Source organism: Megalops cyprinoides, unplaced genomic scaffold, assembly GCF_013368585.1.
Source record: "Megalops cyprinoides isolate fMegCyp1 unplaced genomic scaffold, fMegCyp1.pri scaffold_27_arrow_ctg1, whole genome shotgun sequence".
NCBI classification, from domain to species: Eukaryota; Metazoa; Chordata; class Actinopteri; order Elopiformes; family Megalopidae; genus Megalops; species Megalops cyprinoides.
The window spans coordinates 394,929-417,480 of record NW_023494723.1 but is presented as its reverse complement, the minus strand read 5'-3'; the positions used below and the strand labels follow the sequence as shown (position 1 = coordinate 417,480).

At 45.2% G+C, this 22,552-nt stretch overlaps 1 protein-coding gene across 4 annotated transcripts in view; it reads right to left on the bottom strand.

The window, feature by feature from the left end:
- Positions 1-22,552, bottom strand: part of tspan9a (tetraspanin 9a) — a 211,546-nt gene that overhangs the window by 56,480 nt on the left and 132,514 nt on the right. For 3 of the 4 annotated variants that reach the window (XM_036520556.1, XM_036520558.1, XM_036520557.1), the window contains one exon: positions 19,001-19,080. In XM_036520556.1, coding sequence (XP_036376449.1) covers positions 19,001-19,080 — 80 coding nt within the window. Of the gene's footprint in view, positions 1-19,000; positions 19,550-22,552 lie in introns of those variants that run through there. The other variant, XM_036520555.1, reaches the window with a different exon arrangement.

The following is a 22,552-nucleotide window of genomic DNA, read 5'->3' as shown; positions in this document are numbered from 1 at the left end:
TACCTGAAGAAGTGAATGTAAATTCCACATATTATGCCAAGGCAAAATGTACGTTTTCTGTGCTGTACATCTGCCCCTTAGTTAAGTTCTGCTTTTTGGTTGTACACCAAAGTTTCGGCTCCAATTCAGTTAGGCTGTTTTCATTTTGTTGCAGTTCACAGACGTGAAGGGACAACCAGAAGAGTGCAAGATAGGGACAGAGAGAGAGAGGGAGCTGCGAGCCGCAGGAACATGTTAATTGTGTCCATTCACTTTGTGATTTTCTTTGTTATTTGCTCAGATTAGGCTATTAAACCTCTTGCGTGATTCTGTTGTCATTATCGCACCTATTATGAAATGTTACTGACGAGCTGTTAACTGTCTGCAGTAGTCATAATAGAATGTCTTTAACAGTAAGTAATCTTGCACACGCGCACTTATGTATGTGCGTGCAAGTGACTGAAGTCGTGGTGCACACCGAAAAATAGGGCCCCCCCGAAAGCCACGGTATAATTCGAACACCATCTACTCTAACTGCAATAAGAGTAGCTAACTTTGGCCTGCAAGAACATCTCAGTGGCCATCCTGGTTTGAATCTCCCCACGTAAGAAGCCACCACACTGGCATCAAAAGCTGCTGATGGAGAATTGGTAATGCCAAAAACCCCAAAAAATCCTGAAATGTTTGTTATTCCATCATTAATGAATCCCCTTTTCAAACAATGAATGCACAACATTTTTGCTCTGATGCCAACAGTGCAGCTAAAGGCCTTGTTAAAGCCCACTTTTCTAGCATCTTTCAAGCACACAGTCTGTTTTTAAATCACTAGCACAAAATGAGGTTAAAACATACCCTTCCATCTTGCTGAATTCTAATCTTATCTATATTTACACACCATATTGTTAAATCATCATGAAATAATTCGATAGATGGACAATTATGCAAAGCACACCAACTGTATGCTCATGCAATATTTAGCACTGATATTTTATAACATGACTGCTTATCATGTTTCCACTTTGATGTGATGTCACACATACATTACAGTTTCTCATACAGTCATACCAGTGCTGCACACATCAAAGGATTCCATCTGTAGTGTTAATCCAGAAAGACTCTCTCGCTTTACTTTGCATTTCCTTCTGCTCCAGTGATCTTCTCCCAGAATCTGCCTTCCCACAATGCACTGGGGAACTGCGAATGCTTACAGTTGTAAGCCAAAAATAAATACTAAAAGAATAGTTGAATCCCCTGGGCTTGAGCATGTGCTTACCTTGGCAGTTAATTAACATGATCCTTAAAATAATTTGGCTTACACACAGCAGGCTCTGGAAGTGGAACATTCTGTGTAAGAATCATACATCAGTTGGACCTTTGGAGGCTGTGGAAGTGAGAGATGGCCTCTGAGAGGAGCGGTGAAGCCTTAATTTGCCCCCATTTCTAAGAAAAGCTAATAAGCCCAAAGACAGGACTCATGCAAAACATTCCACACTGTACCAAAGAGGCTTGAAATAACCCTGCAGGCATATTCAGCTGTGGCTATGGAGCAGGTGTACTCTGAGCAGTGAGGGGCACCATGTGAAAAGCGTTTGACAGCCACAGGTAAGTGTATGACTTCTGCCTGCCATTCCCGATATTTGTAGATAGACAGGTGAGCAGTGCATACAGATGATTCGCATGGCTACACACCGTACTAAACCATAATTTAAAAAGTGTGTCAGACTCCTGGTAGCTGTGTCACTAAGGGCTGTGTGCTGGGAAGAGGCCATCACTACCTAGCCACTCAGCTGCTACCATGAGCCCCGGCCCCATGCTTATGGGCTCTGGATTCTACAGGCATGCATGCAATGCACCGGAGGAGGACTTATAAAGCTGTGTGTGTGTTTGTACGTGGGTTTGTGTGTTTGATAAGTAGCAGACCTACATGGGGTTGGGGTCCACCTTAGATAACTCTTAAAGTATGAGGGCCAAGAGAGGAGTTGTGTGCTGCAGATGTCCAGGCCCAGAATGCAGACATGACCCAAGTGCTCCAAAGTATACTTTGAGGCTTAATGAATGAACAGGCGGGTCTTTGCGCTCATTTCTCAGAGCTAATCGATGTTAGCTGCAAATGCCCATGGGGATTGTTCTGGCCATGCCTTACTTGTGATGCACACACACAATCACTCCTGTCAGTCCTGCAAATCGCATGTCAAGACTGATATGGCCTCTGGGGCATCACTCCCACCCCCCAGTACTCTAATTACAGACTGATTAGCAAAGGCAAACTAGTTCTTCCCGCCTGGCAGCTGCAGGCCCTGGGGGAGGGCAGAATGAGGCATGCTTCATACAGAGGCCTACTCCAGCACTAAGCCTGACATCATTACGAAAATAACCCAATACCCACCTCTGAACCACCAGATTTCACAAATTCATTATGACTTCTCTGGTGAATGAAAATACAGACTTGGATACATTCATATTGGATACCTAATGTGTAGAGGCATGTCACACCAGATTTTCTGTAGATAGCCTTCTGTGTGTGAGTACTTGTAGAAGGATTATGCATAGACAAATCTTATGAAGCTGAATTCAATCTGAGATTAGGAGGGAGTATCTTAGTACAGCAGAGCAGCACCTATGCCACACCGCTTGCCATTCCAGTTTCCCTTGCTGGGTTTTATGAGGTCATAAACCTGCAGATACTTCTTCAGTCAATGTTTTATTATGAGTATCCTGGTTGCTAACTCCCTCCGCAATTCAGTTTGATGACCTTTAAAACTGGGATCACAAAATTGAGGGATGGAATTAATGTGCTCATCTCCAGGGGGTGGCAGTTATTGTAGAGTTGCAGGGTCATGGTTTATGGCTTGACCGGCAGGAGGTCGACCTCCTTAGCTCCTCCTGCCAGGATCCCAGTCACTGTCCTCAAAATCACATTGACTTCTTGTCTACCCCCCCCCCCGCAAAAACTGAGCAAGATTGCCTGAGAGTTTCTCCATGCCTAATTCACAGCAGACATCAAACAGTCTGGTGAGCCTTACCAAACATGCGCAGACCTTTTTTGCAGGTTTGTTTGGGGGTTTATCTGTTGGGTGCCTTGAACACCTATGATTTGAAATTACAGTGTTGTTCATTGCAGTGTCTGAATGTACCCAGGAGGTGCTCTAATGAGGGTCCTTGTTTCTCTTCAAAAGAGACAGGTGAAGCAGTGATTCCGGGCAGATATTCAGGATAACGACAGCTCTCTCTCTCTCTCTGGTCAGTCCAGTGCTAACGAGGGGAACAGACAGTGAGGGTCTCCTGGAGGGAGATGCTGCCCTGATAACTTGACTTATCATCACAAACAGCACTGTACTTGGGGAAACAGCAACAGGATTATAATATTTCACACTGCCCTCTCACCAACTCACTCCAGGCCCCACGGAGAGGACAATTTTGATGCTGAGAAAATTGACATCTTCCCCAGTGTCCCTAGAAAGAATTGGACTGTTAATTCCAGGTCCAAATTAAAGCCACCCTCTAAGCGCTATTTAAAAAGGTCAGCATCCTGTCAAATTAAGGCGATGCAGCAATGTGAAAATAAAGATGAATGCTGAACTTTTCTATGCTAATTCCATCTAAAAGGTTAATCAGGGCCCTGGTGAAGCAGACAGCACAGAGGGGAGGCTGCTCCACATCAAGCTGGGCCCATGCCAGGTGCGAGAGCAAGAAGGGCGCGCTTCGTGGGTCACACGGCACTCTTCTACCAATTTGCTGCTACAAATGTCAGGGTAGGCCATGCCAAGTGCCATGGCAGGTCCTCAGCGCACCAAAGCAGACCTGAGGTACCGATCTGATGGTAAAGGGACTCAGAGGGGGATTCCGGGACCGGAAGAAGCCGTAAGTTGGGGGCGGGGCGTTCATTCACCCCAGCTTCCATCATTCCACAGGGAAGTGAGGTCATGCAGGAGATGTGGTGAAGACAGTACAATCATGATATTAAGAATGCAATTAGAATTCTCACAGATACTTTGACTGGGCTCAGATCCAGTAAGCATCATTCCATCATGTGAGGGGTTGACATTGTGTATCCAACACTTTCAAACTTCAAAAGTTGGACAGTATAGAAACAGTGAGGTCAGGACTGTATATACAGTAATTCCCAGGAGGTCTGTATAGCACGATAGGATTTGCTCTGCAGACTCAGTTCCATGCCAGTTCAGCTAGCCTCTCAGTGCTTCCAGAGGCAGCATCTGTCATTGGCTCCATTGGCTCCACCATAAATCTGAGGCCATATTCCATAACACTTCAAAACACATTGAGACACATCATGAACCCACAGATGCAGTTCAGGGAAGATTTAGCCAATAAAATCCAAGATTAATATTGTTACAGACCATCAATGGAGAAAGCCACGTCATTATCCAATTTTCCACAGATTCAAAATGCAGTGTGATTGCACAACAAATCTAATTCATATGCTGTTCATTTATAGAATGTCCTCATGTGATGAGATCCATGAGAAAGACAGTCCTTTCATGTATAAATCTAATGAGGTTTGTATATATGACATCATAAACAAAATCAAATCATTTTTGATGATTGAGGCAAACTTTATTGTGAATAATCGTCATACACGGATCCATAAGTTTTGTGTATTTGTCTGACATTACCCAAGTTGCCAGATCATCTACGAAACACAATCTACACATGAACACTCAGCATCACTCATCTGCACAGGGGAGGAGTCCTCAATCTTAAAAAAAAAAAAAAAAAAAAAAAAAAAAAAAAGGTGTTGTCATGTTACAATTATATAGCCGACACTAACACATCAACTTAAATATTACACAGAAAAAGATAAATGAGAAAGCTGATCAGATTGTTTTGAGTAATCATGGTAGTGAACATGGTAGTGAAGGCAGTTAACCTTATCAAGTTAACAATGTCAGCACAGAAAGAAAACAAAAATAGTCTATTTCTGTTCTGTTTTTGGAACATTGTAATGTCAGGAAATAAAAATAGATAAGTCTGAGTAGTCCTACGTTCAGATATAGTTTGTACAACAGTGAATACTGAACAGCATGCAGATAAGTGAAACTGAACATACAGCAAGAGCAACAGCTGCCACAACCAGTTTCTGGGGTTTTCATGAAGGCTAGATATTTGAATGCTACCTACAAGGCAGGTAAAGTTTGTGTTACCTACTTCAGACATTAAATGTTATAGAGTTACAGAACCTATAACCTAGCCGCATCAAATCCCCAGAACATGACTGGAACAGAACTGGCTTGGAACTTATGAACAACTGAACTATCTTCCATCCTACTCTGAGGTTGTGAGGTTTCTCATGTTTCCTCATAGACCTATGGCAGGTAGCTCGGACGCTCACTGTCCCTGTTCGTTGATCTTTATTTGAAACTGGGGACAATATCACGTTATCATCAACACGCTTAAAACTGAGTCATATTAGTCAAATTGTTGTCAAATTATCCAACGTTAGATAGCAAAGTTAGCTGGTTAGCATGATAGCTAATCCTCTGTGGCTGTTTATGTTAGGTAGCTACTAAACTAGTAAGTTAACTTACCTTCGTAATTATCGATGTAACTGGAGACGTACATCTTGAAGCCTTTCTCTCGCTTACTCCTTGGTGCTGATGTCGCAGCTTGAGTGATGCGGTGAACATCATTGATCGTTTTCTTTGGAAGTCTTAGAAAGTCATTTTGTTGTCTACAAACTGACTGGCATCGGAAAGCGGATGTGCTTGCTGCCTTGTGCCCACCGCCCTCAAACCAGAAATCGTACAACGTCGTCTTACGCAACTAGCCAATTATGGGGGAGGAATAATCAGGCCATATCAATTCACACTCCCATTAACGATATTCAGCCAACATAAAGGGCTGTAAAACCCGTAGTTAAAGGGCTGTTAGCTGCAGGTTGAGGAAGCCAACACTGTGTAATCTGGTAGTGTCTGTAAGCACTCCCTCCCCTGTGACCTCTTCCTAGTGCCTGTTTACACTGTCCCTGGGCAGCTGCTGCCCTGGCTCAGGGGGCAGTTCAGCTGAACAGGCATGACAATAAGCCCAGGTCTGGACATGACTGCTGAGATGGAGCATATGGACACATAGACAATCTACAAAGCACTACCTACAAGGAACGTAAACCACCATGCTAATTTCATTTGATATAATGACACCATGGAGCTCCCTGTTTCTGAGTGCCATCTCTGTGGTGTGTTAAACAGAGATAAACTGGAAGATAACTGAAATGTCTGAGGGAAATGAAAGGTAAATGTGCTGATATGTTTCAAGTAAAGGCTTGGCTCCATTCCTTCACAAACACAAGCTCATTGCACAGTGAGCTTGACAGTATTTACGGTGCATTGCCATTGGTACATGAGGTGGTTGCTAATGACACCCAGCTGACCCATGTTAATTGCAAAGATAAACATGTGGTCACCGTGACAGGGTCATGCTGAGGATGTTATTTAACAGCAGTAGGCTTCCACTGTGTTCAAAGAGCTGTAACCCTTTTGAAGACAGTTCAAAAATCCCTACATTTCACAGGGCTGGATGAGCAGAAAGCTACAGCACAGCACTGTCCATACATCACACGGTAACATAGCTGGGTACTGACCACCCAAACATCTGTCCTCTCTTATTACAAAAGTAAGCCTGTCTGAGAAGATGTTTGTTTGTAGAGCACCAGTACTTCAACCAATGCCTTTTTCTGAACTCTGTTAGAGGTTCCCATAAGATAGAAGAACTTGACACTGGGCCCGTTCAGAGTGGTGGGGTGTCCTAGCCTTGTAAAAATTCTGCTGTTGCTTTTAAAGCTCCTCCAGAAAAGAGACACTGTCGGGTGCCAGTCCACCACAAAGACTTACACCAATGGCCTTCTCCCAAGCAGCACTGGCAGGCATTGCCTCATCCTTGCCACCCAGCTGGCCAGACCCCAGCCGCTGACACCCACACGCTGGCCGGCACCAACCGCAGAGACGGATTGCTGTGGCAACAGCGCAGCTGGATAGCAGTGGACTGATAAAAGCTGACCTCACTGGCTAAAGGACATCTCTTTGAGAGGGACAGCATCATTAGACTATGTACCCCAAGGCAAGTGGGACCTGCCCCTCTGTGATAAGTTGCCCCGGGAAACCGACTGTGAGCCTGTTTCCCAGCCCACGTCCTGTAAAGCGAGTCTCTCTATCCCCATCCTCCAGTATTTCAGGAGGAGCAGAGGCCATTATAGCTGCTGCTGATTTACAGTTCAGACAGCTTTGCCCCACAGACATGGATAGCGTGCGTGAGAAGGAAAATGGTGGCCTGAACCTTGTGCAGTGTAAATTCTGCATCTCAAATTAAAAAAAAAAAATTGCACATTCTCAGAGCTCTGACAGGGATAGTCTGGTCCCTTATACCAGAAAGTATACCAATAACATGAATGTGACTTTGACAGGATCAGTAGGGAACATTTAGATCAGGGGGATTAGATCAGATAGATGCAATGGAGAGTGACACCCAGTCTGGCAGCCTCCGGACTATTGGAGACCAGGCTTCACATGGTGCTACAGGAGATAAACTGTATGCTAGGAAGAAAGACAGGCTAACACTGACTTTGTGAGAAATCCAACAGCACATCTTGCCAACAAAGGGTTACCTGGACCTGTGTGGGGAGAATATTCTGTGAAGCCAGAAGAGTGTGATTCGATGTGACAGGCCTCATAGTCAGTGTCACCCTTATCACACTGACAGAGAGGGTGGCACGGAGCAAGCATTCCTCAGTGGACCACCATCTGTTTATACTACCCCAAAGACATACCAGAATTAAATCATTCACAGTTGAAGACCCAGGTTTTCACACTGAAAATGATGTGTCCGTTATGTGAAGATACCTACACTCAGTTGTGCTAGTAGGCTGTGCTAATGTGGCTATATGTGCAGACACAATGTAGTTCTGCCCACTATGATGGAGTAAATGACTCAAGGCCATGGCTTTTTGGGAAGGTGAAATAGGAGCCTGGACGAGTGAAATGCTTTTCTTTTTCATTTGAGATTTGTGTGCAATGTTTAATTTGTCTGAGCTTGCAGCTGAATGTGGACTTTTATTTTGGGTCTACGTCTGGACATGCTTTTTCATTACTCGCTGTGACAGGTTTAGTTTTATGGAGCAATAAGGGTACCATCACACGGCAACATGGGGGTCACATTTCTGTGCTGTGTGCTGGCATCACAGGAAGGGGACAGAAAGATCCCCCCATCTCATGGCATGACACTCATGACACTGGCTTCTACCAGGCGCGGACTGGCCATCGGGAAGTTCGGGAATTTTCCCGGGGGCCAGTATTGTGAGGCAGGTGTCACGTACAATTCTTCCCAGCGATGGGAAGAATTGTCCGTGACACCGGCATTATATAGCCTATATACAGATATTCAATAGGTCAGGTTAGCTGCAGTGACACGGCTTGGGCAATCTGTGATAGCAGGTAGCAGTTGCCATCACAACTGAAAGTATCTAGCACTCGTTAAAAGTAGCTAGCACTTGTTGCTAAAACATGGATAGAAAGTGAAAACCTGTGGTCGGCGGTGCAGAGAAGGTGCACCAAAAAAAAGGAAAGGCTTTGCTGGCTGACGCTGGAAAGTGTGCTAAGATAACGGTACCATATCCAACATCAAAGAGGAGTGAGCAGGGAGCAGGTGCTTTGTCATGCTCACATGCTATGTGCTGTGAACTAGCTAAATGAACTAACTAAAGAACAAAATGTTTTTGTTAACCTTGGGGTGTCAATGCTAGAGTCCCGCTGCAGGTTTGTCCATTTCCATGGTTTAACTAGTCGGACTCAGTGCATAAACGTTTAGAGACGTTTACGCTAAATTTCTCTAAAGTGTTTAAAAAAACGGTCATCAACTTTGACTGTAAACGGGTGAAACATGTAAATTTGATAATTTACTTCTAGGCTACTCATCAATTCTTTTTCGCATTTGATAGCCAGCCGAGCAATAAGAATGATTTGTTAAATACTTATTCTATAATCTAAACAAACAGTTTACACATTTTACACAAACATGCACTCTACTCTTCAGAAAGGAAATCACAAACAAAAACCATTGTGAATATAATATGCTTTGTGTGATATTTTGTAAATATAGTGATATACCGTGATTACCGTGATTCAAATGAGTTCAAACATCAAGCTCTCCTCTCAGAAAGCTGGCTTCTTGTTCATGGCCTAGTTTTACTTAACCCATATCAGGAGGCCATCCTTTTAGGAAGTCTTTGTGCCATTTTTGGAGCAGGCGCTGCATCCCGTAAAGACACAATAGGAGAGCTGCAATCTGCTGATGCCTATTATCTGGGGCCTAAATGTCTCCAGCAAGGCAGCAAGAGCTCAGATCTGCCTGCTTTGCACCGCCTCAGAAGGAATGTGAATGGCACTGCTAAAAAGCTCCATTCACCACCAGTCTCTTTTCATGTCAGAGGACTCTGAGTAAAAACGGCATTCAGGCGAGCACCATTTCCCAGAGGGCCGCATTCGTGAAAATGCAAGCCCACGCTTCACTATACCTGCTCTCTTTCCGGAGCAGAACACAACTTTTTTGTGTCACATTCCGGCAGAGTGCATCCATGGACCAAACAGAGTGGGTCTGCATTTCTTGCAATATCGCCCTGGTATGTGACCCTGTACTGTGTCCTAGTGTAAATAACACCAAATCAGTAAGCTCCCCATAATACTGCTCAAAGAAACAAAATATTTGTAGCCAGCATGTGACATATCTCCTTCAATTCAAACAGATTACGTTGATTTGTGGTTTACTGAGTATATGACAATCACCACACATGCTTATAGCTTCTGCAGATAGGGAAAATACCAAGTAATGATACAGAGTGCTTGTCTTTACATTTGACACAACCACCTACCATGACCCTTTCACAATTCAAGGTCAAAGAGACTGAGCCTCCAATTTCCTCTCAGGTGACAAACAGTAGCTAACACACAGGCCATATGAATGTAGCCTGAACATCCTAATAAATGAGGTTCCACTGTCTGGAAACCCGTTTAGCTTATAGAACGAGAACTGTAAGGAGACTCAGCAAATCACAAGGTCAATACTGCGAACATATCTTACTGGACAGGGCGAGAATTAAGGCCTGGAATATTCCAGTATAGCTATGACCTTCATCAACTCATTCAGATGGCTCAACACATCCACAGCCTCACTGATATCTGTGAATTGCAGTATTTCTGACTGCAACAGGGCAAAGCTATTTATTCACCTTGCCACAATTTGAAACTGTTCAAAAACTTAATTCAACCAGCCGTTCTTTTCTTGTCTACTTAGACGGGCAATTATGCATTTTGTAGCGGAATGCCTTAATTGCTGTAAAATAGCATGCTTCCCTTGTGGAGGTTGATGTAAGGCTTGGTTCTATAATGACCCAACTGAATCTCACATGAGTTGATTAAGAAAACAATGCAGTTTAACATGACTACTGGCATGGGTGGGAGTAAAGGATCATGGAATTAATGCTACAGGCCCTGTCTGCATGTCAGTTTAATGCTGCTGACAGAAGTGCCAATTTACCAATAAAAGGTCTTGAAATGATTTTAATGCCCTGTTAACTGAATGTGTGCAGTCAGTTGTGAAGAAATGCGTTTAGATAGTGTGTCAGAATGCTTGCTAATAAAGTGGGATTCACATGATTGAAAAAACAAACCCAAAATACAACACTTAATATTGCTCTTAATTACAAGGGAGATGGCCCTGCCTGTCACCAAAAGCCATTGCAGAGTACCAACCAGCTGCCAATCTGACTGGCGCTGCATCCTCCAAAGCAGGACAGAAGTGTCATTCTGGGTCATCTGCGATGCAGTCTCAACAGCAAAGGGCTTATAAGTCTGGGTTTTGTTCGATATGGTCTTAATGGCAAAGGGTTTATGTTGCTGATGTCATCACTAGTTTCATCACAGGGTTGGGATAATTCCAAGGGAGTGAGGTGTGGCAGCAAATAGCGTTTGGGGGTGTGGTCGTGGCAGCAGAGCGTTTGGGGGTGTCTTTGTGCCTAAGCGGGACATGCTCCCCTCCCCCTCTGCATTAACAGAGCAAGAGAAAGAGATAGAGAAAGAGAGAGTGAGACAGAGAGAGAGACCAACCATTATTGCAAGTTGATCTGATTAACATGCCTGACAAAGCCAGAGAGGCACATCTGGACATTCATTCTGATAATTGGTCTCGCCTAACAATCTGGACTCGGTCAATCTGTGATGAATATAGCATCCGTTTTAAAAGCCATGCTTATTAGCATGTGCTTGAAGCGCTGGACCGTGGTTTGTTAAACAAGCAACGCTTCCTAACAGTGTCACTTTATAGGCCGTGAGGATGCAGAAAGGAAATGGATAAACATATAAAATTCATTCCCCAGTGGAAACCCCCAGATCTGAAAAAACAAACAGTCTTTTATGTCTGACAGCACTGGCTCTAATTGAGACAGGGAGCGAAATGCATGAGAAACACTGAGATAGTTTACCTCTTTGATAGAGCATGAAACGGCCCCTAGCATGGCTCAGTTTAACCATGATAGGGAAGAATCTGCACATGTGTAGCAGTGCCTGTAAGGGCTCAAGCACAACTCCCTCCCTCATGAGACCAGCATATCAATCTGTACACAGCTAACTGCAGCCTGTAAGATGCAGAAGTTAAAACAGTGACAGCAATCTCAGCTGCCTTCTTTTTATTTCATTAATATTCATCTGCCAAGGAGACACCATTATTTCTGCATGCTATCCATTTACACTAACCATTAACACAACTGACTCCATCTCAGTACTATGTCTCAGTCTCTTTAGAAAGTGGCCGTGTTTTGCATTCTACTGGAAAGCCTTCAAATATCTTATTTCAATAAATGCAACTGTAAATACCAATCTACACTAAAGCACAAAGGTAATGACTGTGATAATGTTGTAGTGATTCCACCCAATAATCTGTCTCATTGACAGTGTTTCTGGATCTACAACAAGAATGAGCCAGTCTCCTGAGTACCTCCACTGGTTAAGGTGCCTGTTGAACACAAGCCGAGCCCCAGAGCTCAGTCCCAGGTTCGAGTCTGAGCTATGTCATTTGCTCACAGTGACTTTGAGTCCACTGTGGTAGAAACTAGCTTTGTTGCCCCAGGTTACAGTGGCTGCTGTTGGCCAGGGTGTGCTCGTCCCTCCACTGTTACACCCTCTAACTGCTCCTGAGGCATCTGTGATTCACATGGATGACATCAGCAGGCATGATCCTCTAAGGCCTATCCTCCAATCCCTGATCACTCTACTATGGGGCATTGTGGGACTTGCAGTGTGAGAAACAGCTGCTGGGCTTGTGCAAGTGTATCATGGGACTGCATTTACCTGGCTTCAGAGCTTCTGCAAGAACACCATTTGAAGAGATGAGCCAACTACAGTTCATCTGCCCATTCCACACTGGCAAAAAAGGGGAAAAAATACTAAAAACCCAAAAGCATCGGAGGCTGAGGTGAGTTATTACGATGCACGATGTTGTGGCAGTAAAGAGTGATGATAAATCAATGGGAACAATAATGTTTGAAGCACAGCAGCAGGCTCTGTTTAATCATTCCTGACAGGGCTTTTCCCTACAGAGGTGGACAGTGAGGAAGATGTAAGGTCCTGTCCCTAAAACAGGTGGATCAAAGGGACATCTATTGATGGCTGTTTCACATGCCCCCATACCCCCTGTCTCCCACCCACCCCTCCGGGGACATCACCTGGAGTCTGCATACTCCCCTCTAGAATGCAGAGCAACCAGGAGCCCAGATCCCAGAGATTCCTCCTGTTCCAGGGAGATGGGATAGTGGCACGCGTGTCTTATCTGAGACACAAGGCTGCAAGGGGGAAATCGTTCAGGTGTCTTCAGTAATTTCAAACTGTTGGCCCCGGGGAAATCACCTTCATGTACATCCAATGATAACTCACCCCCATCTAGGCACCTCTGTAGGGCCCGATCAAGCGTGTCAAAGTGCCTCCAGATAGATGTCCAATAAATTCAATTGCACCATCGCCAGGAGGATGGCCTCCCGTGATAAGACTTGAAGAAAAGGGCTCAAAACACGAGACACCAGCAGAATCAAATCAGGCCTCAACAAGCCTTCCATTTGGATGCCTGCTACCCCACTCCCATATATAATTAAGGAGGCAGCTGGGTGCCAATATACTGGCAGTGAGGGAAAGTGTACCCAAGCCAGGAGCAGGGAGATAGCATTAGCATTAGGCTGGCTGGAGGCAGTGTACTGGCATTGATCTCTCAAGTAATTTGCTATTAAGCCAGGCTAAAAGTGCTGAGTGGTGAGTGCTACCATGCCACTCTAACGGTATACATTAATTCACTGGTTAGCACCAGATTAGCATTGATTCTTCCACCAGCAGTGAGTAGCAGCATTAAATGAAGACATGTTTACTGTCTTCCCACAATTTTGGGATGAAGGAGACATTTTCATTTGCAATAGTATAGCTCAGTATGGCTCCAGAGCAAATATGATCAAACACACAGGCAGAACAAACTTGGTGTTAATATTAGATGTTTACTGTTAAAGTTAATGTTAAATGGTAATGTTTAATGTATTCAATGTATTAATGTTCAACTATTCAAGATTTAAAAAGAAATAAATTGGGCTGTGTAGGTGTTAAATAACTAAAAATCTCTAAACATCCCTCATCTGATCAGAAGAGACCAAAAGTTCAGGGTCTGGAATATTACAATGACTTTTCACTGAGTAAAGTATGCTTCTAATAGACAACGGATCGCATGCTGACACACAATGGCCTACTTTACAAAGTCAGACAAATCATATTGGCCTCATGCTACCATCTATCATGTTAGCAATGTTAAAAGGGAACCAAATCTAACATAATGTACGAAGATGCCCTCAGAGTCCTCTCTATGGTGGTACTAGAATAGGCACAGCATGGGGGAGAGGATAGCATTTCTTTATATCTGAGGAATGACATAATGAGTGATAACTAACAGTGCAGACCTCATTTAATCTGCTCTTAAAAAGGTCTCAATTTCCCAGTGAGAAAATCAGGTTCGATGAAGCGGGCCATCCCTTGCTACCTGGATGATTGCGGTTAGTAAGTTTGCTTTGTTTACAATTTTTATATGAAAGTAAACTCCCATTTAACACTTCACTGATTCTGTCTATCTGATTGTCTATACACATGACTGTGGTTGAGACCTCCACTTAATGCATATGGATAGTACATAGTCTCCATCCTGTCCTGAAAGAATCATTCTCAAATCAACACAGAAATGCGTGCACAGGTGAACCATTATCAACAGATGGAGAAGTGCTTGACTGAGCAGATCTGTTTCTGGATGATTGCTGACGCGTGCACGGTTCACCAACCAAGCTGCAGTGACTCCACCACTGTGTGTCCAAAAATATCCCATGATTCCTTGCTCATTGCCAGAGGTGCTGGGAATGACATGCTTGTGGATAGATGGGCGCCATCAACACCCTGCTTACTGGATATTACTCAGAAGTTCTGAGAATGTTCTTTTTCTGAACATCATTTATATTAAGCAGAGGGTTTTGCAAAGGCAAGGAGACCAGACTGCAGGACCACCAGACCTCGGGGTGTGGAATCAGTCGCCATGAGGGGCAATCGTGACCGTGGGCTGTCTTGCTATGGCAACGCAGTAATGTGGAGGCCATCGGGTGCGTTACACAGGGTTGCACGGAACAGCAGTAGGGAGGCTGTGCGAGGCCATGGGTCCATTCCAAAGTGCCTCAGGGGGAATTTAGCGTTAATGAGAAGAGTCAGAACTTTGGTGGGGGTGGGAGGGAGCCCTAAAGATAGCCCTGATTTTGGGGTTTCCCTATTCCCGGCCCAACTTCCAGCAAGGACAGCTCCAAGAGGCTCCCCAACCTGAGTTAGGAGGGGGCAGGGTCTACTGTGACATCATCCTGACCTTTCTAATGGTAACATGACAGAGAGAGAGTAATGTAGTGCCCACCCGAGCATCGTGTTCCACTCACACAGCACAGGACCATGTCCCATGAAATTACTATTACTTCTGCTATTACTTCTTTATCACTTACATTTCCAAAATATCCATCTTAATTTAGTTTTTAAAACAGCCGCTCCTATCCATTTCTGCTCATTGCTACGCGTTTCTGACACCCCAGCCTGGCCTTTCCCAGAAAAAGGGAGACTTACGGTATTCATCAGAGCAAGTGGCAGGAAGGGATCCAGCTGAATGTGACACTGGGGCCCTGTGGAAAAATACGCAAACACATGCAGCCTCTGCATTACTGCAGAGTCAGCAAACACACTGCAAACTCCCAGGACTATGCCAAACAGACGGTTGATTCCTCCTTACAGTTCCCTCCACGCAGCCGGCAGAGGACCTGCCCATGGGCTCTCTAACATTAATGTTAGACCTCCCTAAAATAAATCATGCATGTACATATATCAATCAGCCATTTTATTTGCTATAGCGCATTTTTACAATTGATATTGTCACAAAGTACTGTACATATAGTACAGTGCTATAATCAAGAAACCAGAAACCCCTGGCCAATTGGGAAAAACTACTGAAAAATTGTTCTGTGACCCCAGGAAAACTCAAGACTCAAGGAAAATAATAATGGAAAAGACAGCATTGGCATAACACAAAAAACATCAGTTCATCTCACCAGTTCATCAGAAGTCCATTCCACAGCCAATGAGCTGGACCGGGGATCTAAATATACTTACAACTTATACTGAATATTTTCAATGTTGTGATACAACAGCCGAGACATATGACCAGACCTTGACATTTCACTTTTATTAAAAATATTTATGTTTTTAGCTATAATGTTAGCCGAGATATTTCCAACACAAAAGGGCTTATTTGTCCCAGCCCTCAACTAACTGGAGGCAGGTTTTCCATTACAGGCATCAGGATGAAGACTGAGGAACAGGATTCCTAACTCAATCAAATACTTCCAGGAGAGGACCCTACAGCACCATATCCAATCTTACATGCTCCAAGAGCCAGAAACACTTCCAAGGTATAATTCAACTACAGTGGAGAGGCTCATTAGATTTCTTCTCCCCGAATCCACTCAACGCGTCAAGAACAATTGAAAAACCTAAGGTATGAGGATGAGAATAGAGAGCTCAATTTTCAAACACAAACACTGATTTTTAGAACTATGCTTTTCCCGTTTCAAATATCATCCACAGACCAGAAATTTGCATACATTTTATGGTCTACAACACTATCAAAAACATCAAAATGTCAGGTCAGAAGAGCTAATATTTTTCGTTTGTGAAGTACCTATAGAATACTAATATGGAACCAAAATATGTACAGAACATACAGCTCTGTTCTTTATCTACATATATATATATATATATATATATATATATATATATATATATATATATATATATATAGTGCACATATTTGTAATGTAGGCTAATAAGGCACCATGGGTACAAAAGTTGCCCAATACTCAGAAACCAAATTTCAGAAAAAAAATATGTCATGAATGGAGGAATTCATACATGCACCTTCTTACAATATACAGCTTTTACCAGGGCATAATGTTATTTGAATAGGCCACTTTATGCTGCCTGTGTGTTGCCTGTGCTTTTTTGGCATTTGCTGGTAGAAAGAGCAGTTACACTGGCAAGGAAGGAGGAAAGTGTGCAAAGTTTATGTGGCTTTGTTGAGCAAGGAGCAATTTGCCGGTAGATCTTTGAAAGTTCGCTGAAAACGCTAATTCCTTCTGGGCAGAGATTACTGAACTTTTGTTGCGGTTTGCATGTGTGGGGAAAAAAAAGAAATGGGAAATTGCTTCAGCACCTCAGATCAAAAAACCTTCGGCCACACCCAATGCCCCAGCAGAGGCAGAGGAAATTGGCTCCACGGCCACTGCAACAGTCAATTACATGTCTGAGGCACAGAGCAAATCCAGAACACCTTCAAACTCACACTGACTTCAACTTTAACTTTGAGCAGTGTGCTGGCTACATTCAGAGCACAAAACTCCACTACAAGTGGTTAAATTGATGGGGAAAACTAATCTTTTGTTGCCGCCAACCAAATGGTGCTGAAATCCTGCGGCAATCCCTCCAGAGAGCATGAGAATGCGCGGAAGGCTAAATGCGCTTGCATCCCTCCCTCTCCCAGCGGAAGATTTGCTTTGATATTGCTGCTCCCAGACAAGGTAGCTGAGATTACATTATTCCTGGAATACCAAATGAGGATCATCTTTGTCTGATAGTGACAACAGAAGCTGTGCTTCTACCAGTTGCCCAAGTGCTCCCTATTTCTGTGGTACAGGAGAGAGCTATCTGAGTGAGGTGGCAGGTTTCAGCCAAGGGAGCTGCATCAACACTTAAATTCTGATATCAGACAGCACCAGGAAACTATATGACTCATTTTATCTTTCCCTGCTTAACAGTGCATGGAGCTCTGCACTGGTTTAAGAACAGACAGACAGTAGTATGACACTCCCGGGAAGCTCCTTCAGGTCTTTCTCCCTGTGTGTACGACAAAAGCAGAATTGTGCTCAATCCTGGTCACGGTAAGTACTCTAATCTGAGCTGGGTCCCACTCCTCAGACAGCACTAATCTCCATGAGGAAGAGGCCAGATGGCGGGAATAAACCTGGGGGTGGCGGGATGATCCAGGAGGGTGAGCTTATACTTCCTAGGACGTTACCCACGGGTGCCAAGGTACAAGCACCGATTTGTCCTGCCCCCTCAAAAACATGGCTTGCAACAGCCACACCCACCCACTCCCAATATACGAGTCCAGAACAGTAGTAAAAGTAAAGAAGTCAAACACTTTATAAACGTTACTTTCAATGTGCAATTCTCGAAAAGCAAACATCTGAATATTAGCACAAGGCACAGCCTCTGAAAGGTGATTCAGCGGCAATCGTCAACGGTACCAGGTTCAAGTGAAGGGCTAGCCCCATGCAGCCCTGGCTCCTCTCTGTGGAATGGGGGGGGTCTATTGAGTCACCTGCAACAATCTCTGCCGAGTATCTCCTGGGCACTCAGTCTCTGAATGGAGACATACATTACATTACATTGTTGTCATTTAGTGGACTCTGTTATCCAGAGCAACTTACATGGCTTACAGTTTATACGTTTATACGACGGAATATTGACTGAGGCAGTTGTGGGTTCAGTACCTTGTCTAAAACTACTGCACCTAGACTATACCAGCTCACAGTCTAGCCCAGCCAGTCACAGTGGGGAATCGAACCAGCAATCTTTTTGTTATGAGCTCTACTCCTTACCACTACACCACACTGCCGCTCCAGATATAAACGTTCTAGAGACAGTACTGCTTGCTTGGCAGGAGCAGACTTGGTTCTTCTCTCTAAGTTTAGGCTGGGTGCCCTGAGGTTCTGGTAGGTCAGATGGACTCCCTGATTGCAGGTGTCTGGGACAGGCAAGCTCTGGCTCTTATGGCTCAGAGCATGACCTGACTGCCTCTCTGTAAAGAGCCTTCAGCAGACAGATACATTCTAAGTGCACTGTCACAGTTTAGCTTCGATACAGGTGGCATGGCCTGTGCCTCTCAAACGTACAAAGCTCAGCTGATAACCCAGTGCATCCACATTCCCCGGACCTGAAACAGAAGATACCCCGACCTGGGGAAGGTCTACCCCAGCCAGCGACAGTCACTTCCCAGCATCCTGTTCTGGTTATACAACTTCTTCCTGCTTCAACTCCACCATACAGCCACTCTCCTAACTTAATGCATCCAACACACACGAGTTTCAGTCAGAAAACAATGAATAACTGTACGCAAATTAAACCATGTTGGATTATGCAAATCCTTCAGTGATAAAGAGAAAAGCACAACATCTGAGAGACACTGGCTTAGAGAATGTCCTCTGGTTAATGTGGTTGCATTTTTGCATTATTGTCTGAGAGTGAAGCTAAAACAATGGATGTGTGCTTCACATTACTCCACAACTGGTGAAATCAACACCCAAAAGCAAGAGGTTAGAAGTGAGAGGTTGTGATGAGAAGGGACTTGGAGGCGCACTTACCCAGAAGATGAGGTTGAAGAGGAACATCAAGTATTTGAGGCAGCACAGGCAGCCACGGGCCATGTTGAACTTCTTGAATTCTAGGAGGAACACAAAGGACAGGTCCAGGTAAAACACCACGTATTTGCTGCCCCTGGCTTTGCTGGCTTTGTCAGTGCTCTTGTCACCGGTGCCAGCTCCGGTGCCCCCACGGGCCTGGGCGCTCATGCCCGTCGAGCCATAGAATGCGCCAGCGGTGAAGCCGCGGCCGCTGAATGGCCGGCCTGAGGCGGATGCCTTAGCGAAATCCGAGTCACAGCTGTCGACCGACGGGCTTCGGTGAATGGCCGACTCCTCACTACTTGACTTCTCCATGCTCTGGGGTGGCTGTGGGCGTTGCAGGGTCACCCTTAACCATATCGCAGAGGCGGGCACGCAAGCGCCTCCCACCACCCCCCACAAACCTGAAGGTTGGCGGAGAGCAGCTCTGTCAGACACACACAGGAAGCAGCCTCTGCACTCTCAGGTATCTGCCAGCATGAGGAGGAGAGAGATCTTGTGGGCAGCACAGCTCTGCTCCTTATGCAACTTTCAGTGCTTCCTTCCTCCTCTCCAGTGCTGTTCCCCTGTACCTCTTTTGGCACTCCTTTCTTCCTCTCTTGTGCTGTTCCCCTGCCTCTCTTTGAGTGCGTGCTTCCTCCTCTCTCGTGCCGATGACCTGCTCCTCTTTGCTCAGTACTCAAAGCTCTCGTCCCCTGCCTGCTTCAGCTCCACTCTGCAAGATCTCGCAACTTTCCCACTCTCCTGTCTTCCACTCTTCCATTCAGCAGCCCCCTTCTCTCTCTCTCTCGCTCTCTCTCTGGTGCACTCGCTCGCCTGCTCTCGCTCTAGTCCCTCATCCCGCACCGAGCTCAGACTCTCTGCTGCAGTGTAGCTGGACTGCTATTATCAGCTGCCGCATCTAACGGGCTTTCCCTCAGCCCAGCAAGAACACTGCCCTTTTTTCTCTCCTCTCCCTCTCTCTCGCTGCCTTTCCTCCTCCTCCATCACCCCCCCCCCCCCTCCCAGCTGTCAGAGGGCCAGCCAATCAGGCAGTGGGCTGCCTGGCCCCAGCCCCTCCCCCCGATAGACACCATGGCTTTAATAAGCTTATCATTACTTTGCTCTGACTTTGCCCTCTGAGGCCAGTCGCTCTTCTGGACGCTGTCTGGATGTCAAGGCATCCACAAGGCAATCGACAATTTAAGAAAAAAAATCACACAGCAGGAAGATGAAGGAAGGGGTAGATGGTGGGGGGTGGGGGGTGGGGGCTGCATATTAATACTTCCATGTGTGACTGGCAGAGCCTCTTGTGTCAGTTTAGAAAATAGCAGCTCGCCTGATTTCAGGCACCAAGGCAGTAAAGCCACCTGCCAATCATTGCTCAGGACAGTGTGGGGGGCTTTCTGGCACATCTGCCTGCCTCAGAGCTTAGAACAATGTTAACACCTTATCATAATTAGCCCTTAAACTATTCTAGCTTCAGTTAACAACTGCATCCCTGCCTCATTCTTCTCGAAGCACACTGCTCCTCTTGGGAGCAGTTCTAGCGTTAGCATGGGGGCGTGGCTTCTGCCCGGAGGCATCCTTGTAAGGAGTGCAGGCAGGCTGGCAGCCCCTGGCACGATAGCACCATCCCAGGCATGGGAACGGGATCACCCTGCAGCTCCCTGCATGGACACTTCATGCATTCCTGTGGATATGCAGGCTCGAGCCCAGGATCCACTCCCTCCTCTCGCAAGGGCCCCAGTATCACAAGCACACCATGTCTCATACAACTACCAGATGTCTGCTAACTGGTCAGCATGACCACACTCAACCACAATGTCTTACTCATCTAACAGGTGTCTGCTAGGCACATTTGCAGAAGGCTAAATACACAATGCTGAGTAGTGTTTCTGAAATGATAAAGACAAAATGGAGGAAAAGTGCATTCTGATCTTGCAGCAGACGTTCATTTTTGTATTAAAAGAATTATTTAGTCCTCCTCTGTTGGGAGGTTTACCTGTTGCTTTTATATTACTATTCGACTCTTCCCTGATAAAATAAAGAGTTATATCTTGAAATTTTTAAGCATGTTTCCTAAAAGCTCAGCCACACAGGAAATGTAGCCTGCTGCCATACAGACAGTCATCCTGTTTGGCCATTTATCCAGAGGTTTCTCTGAGCCCTCTTCTGGCTCATGCGCTAATGGACAGCTGTTGGTAAGACTGTCCAGTGCTGATGTCACTTCCTCCAGACCTAAATGCATTACAAGGATGGCCAGTTCATGTGTGCTTGCCTAAAGCAGATTAATGAACGGCATCCTATAAGAAGCCAAACTGTGGTCAGTTATAGCTCCTCCTCTGTTCATCTTACACAAAGGCAGGGTGTGTCCCCATTGTCATTTCACAATGGCAGCTTCATGAGAATAGAGGGGCCCACCAACACAAGCTGGGGCCCGCTGGCTGGATCTCAGTCACACTCTCCATTCTGCAGCTAAAAAGCATTTCAGCTGAATGGGATTTAAGGTGAACCCAGTAACATTGCCACGTACACTTAACCAATAATCCCCCTCCCCCTGTTTTCCTTAGGTTGTTCCACCTTAACTGGTTTGTAAAGGCTTGGTAGAAGAGCTCACAACATAAATTGCAAGAAAGAATTTCACCAAGGGCATGTCAGAGGTCTATCAGGGTAACCACTTGCTCAGAGAACGACTCAGTCGGATGGGTGCCGGCTGTCCGTGTTCGGGGCTGTGGAGGTAAGGAGGAGGGTGAAGAGTCCAGCAGGTGCTGGTTCAGTTCCCACCACATGACCCTCAGTGAACTAAACACACCGCTGTGCGAATGGCTGAAATGTGAAGCGCTCAGGCTGCTGTGGACAAGCCCACCTCCTTAGCAACTAACACGAGGCAGCACAGGGCACACGCCACAGCAAGGATGCAGCTAATACTTTTCCATGGCCTCTTCATTGTGGTCATCAACGCCCTTTTCACCTATTATGGTGATCCCTATTTAGACCACTTGTCCAGCCACCACTGTCGATGCAGTACTGCCTGAGCATGGTTTCTGTTCAGGGCCAGCTCCCACCAGCCAGGCTCAGAGGTGGGCAAATCGTGTCATGTCATCTCATTGCCCCTCCAAGATGGCGCTCTGTGTTTTGGTTGAATTTTCACAGACGCCAATTACACCTGACCCCAAAGGTCAGAGTTTAACTGGTCCTCACTCTAATCCCTTCCTGTCAGATCTATTTACATAAGAACATATTATGACGAGAACAGGCCATTCAGCCCAACTAAGCTCGCCATTACAATTAAAGAGAATCCAAAACTGCATCAAGTCTGGACACAGCAAGGGTCTCTGCCTCAACTACATGCCCTGGCAACCTATTCCATGTATAGATAACTCTTTGTGTAAAACAGTACTTCCTTATATCAGTGCGGAACTTACTCTTAACTAGTTTCCATTTATGTCCTCTTGTTCTACAGACGGAACTCACCCTAAAAAATCTATTATAGCCTTATATATAATACATATATTATAATCTTATTGAGTC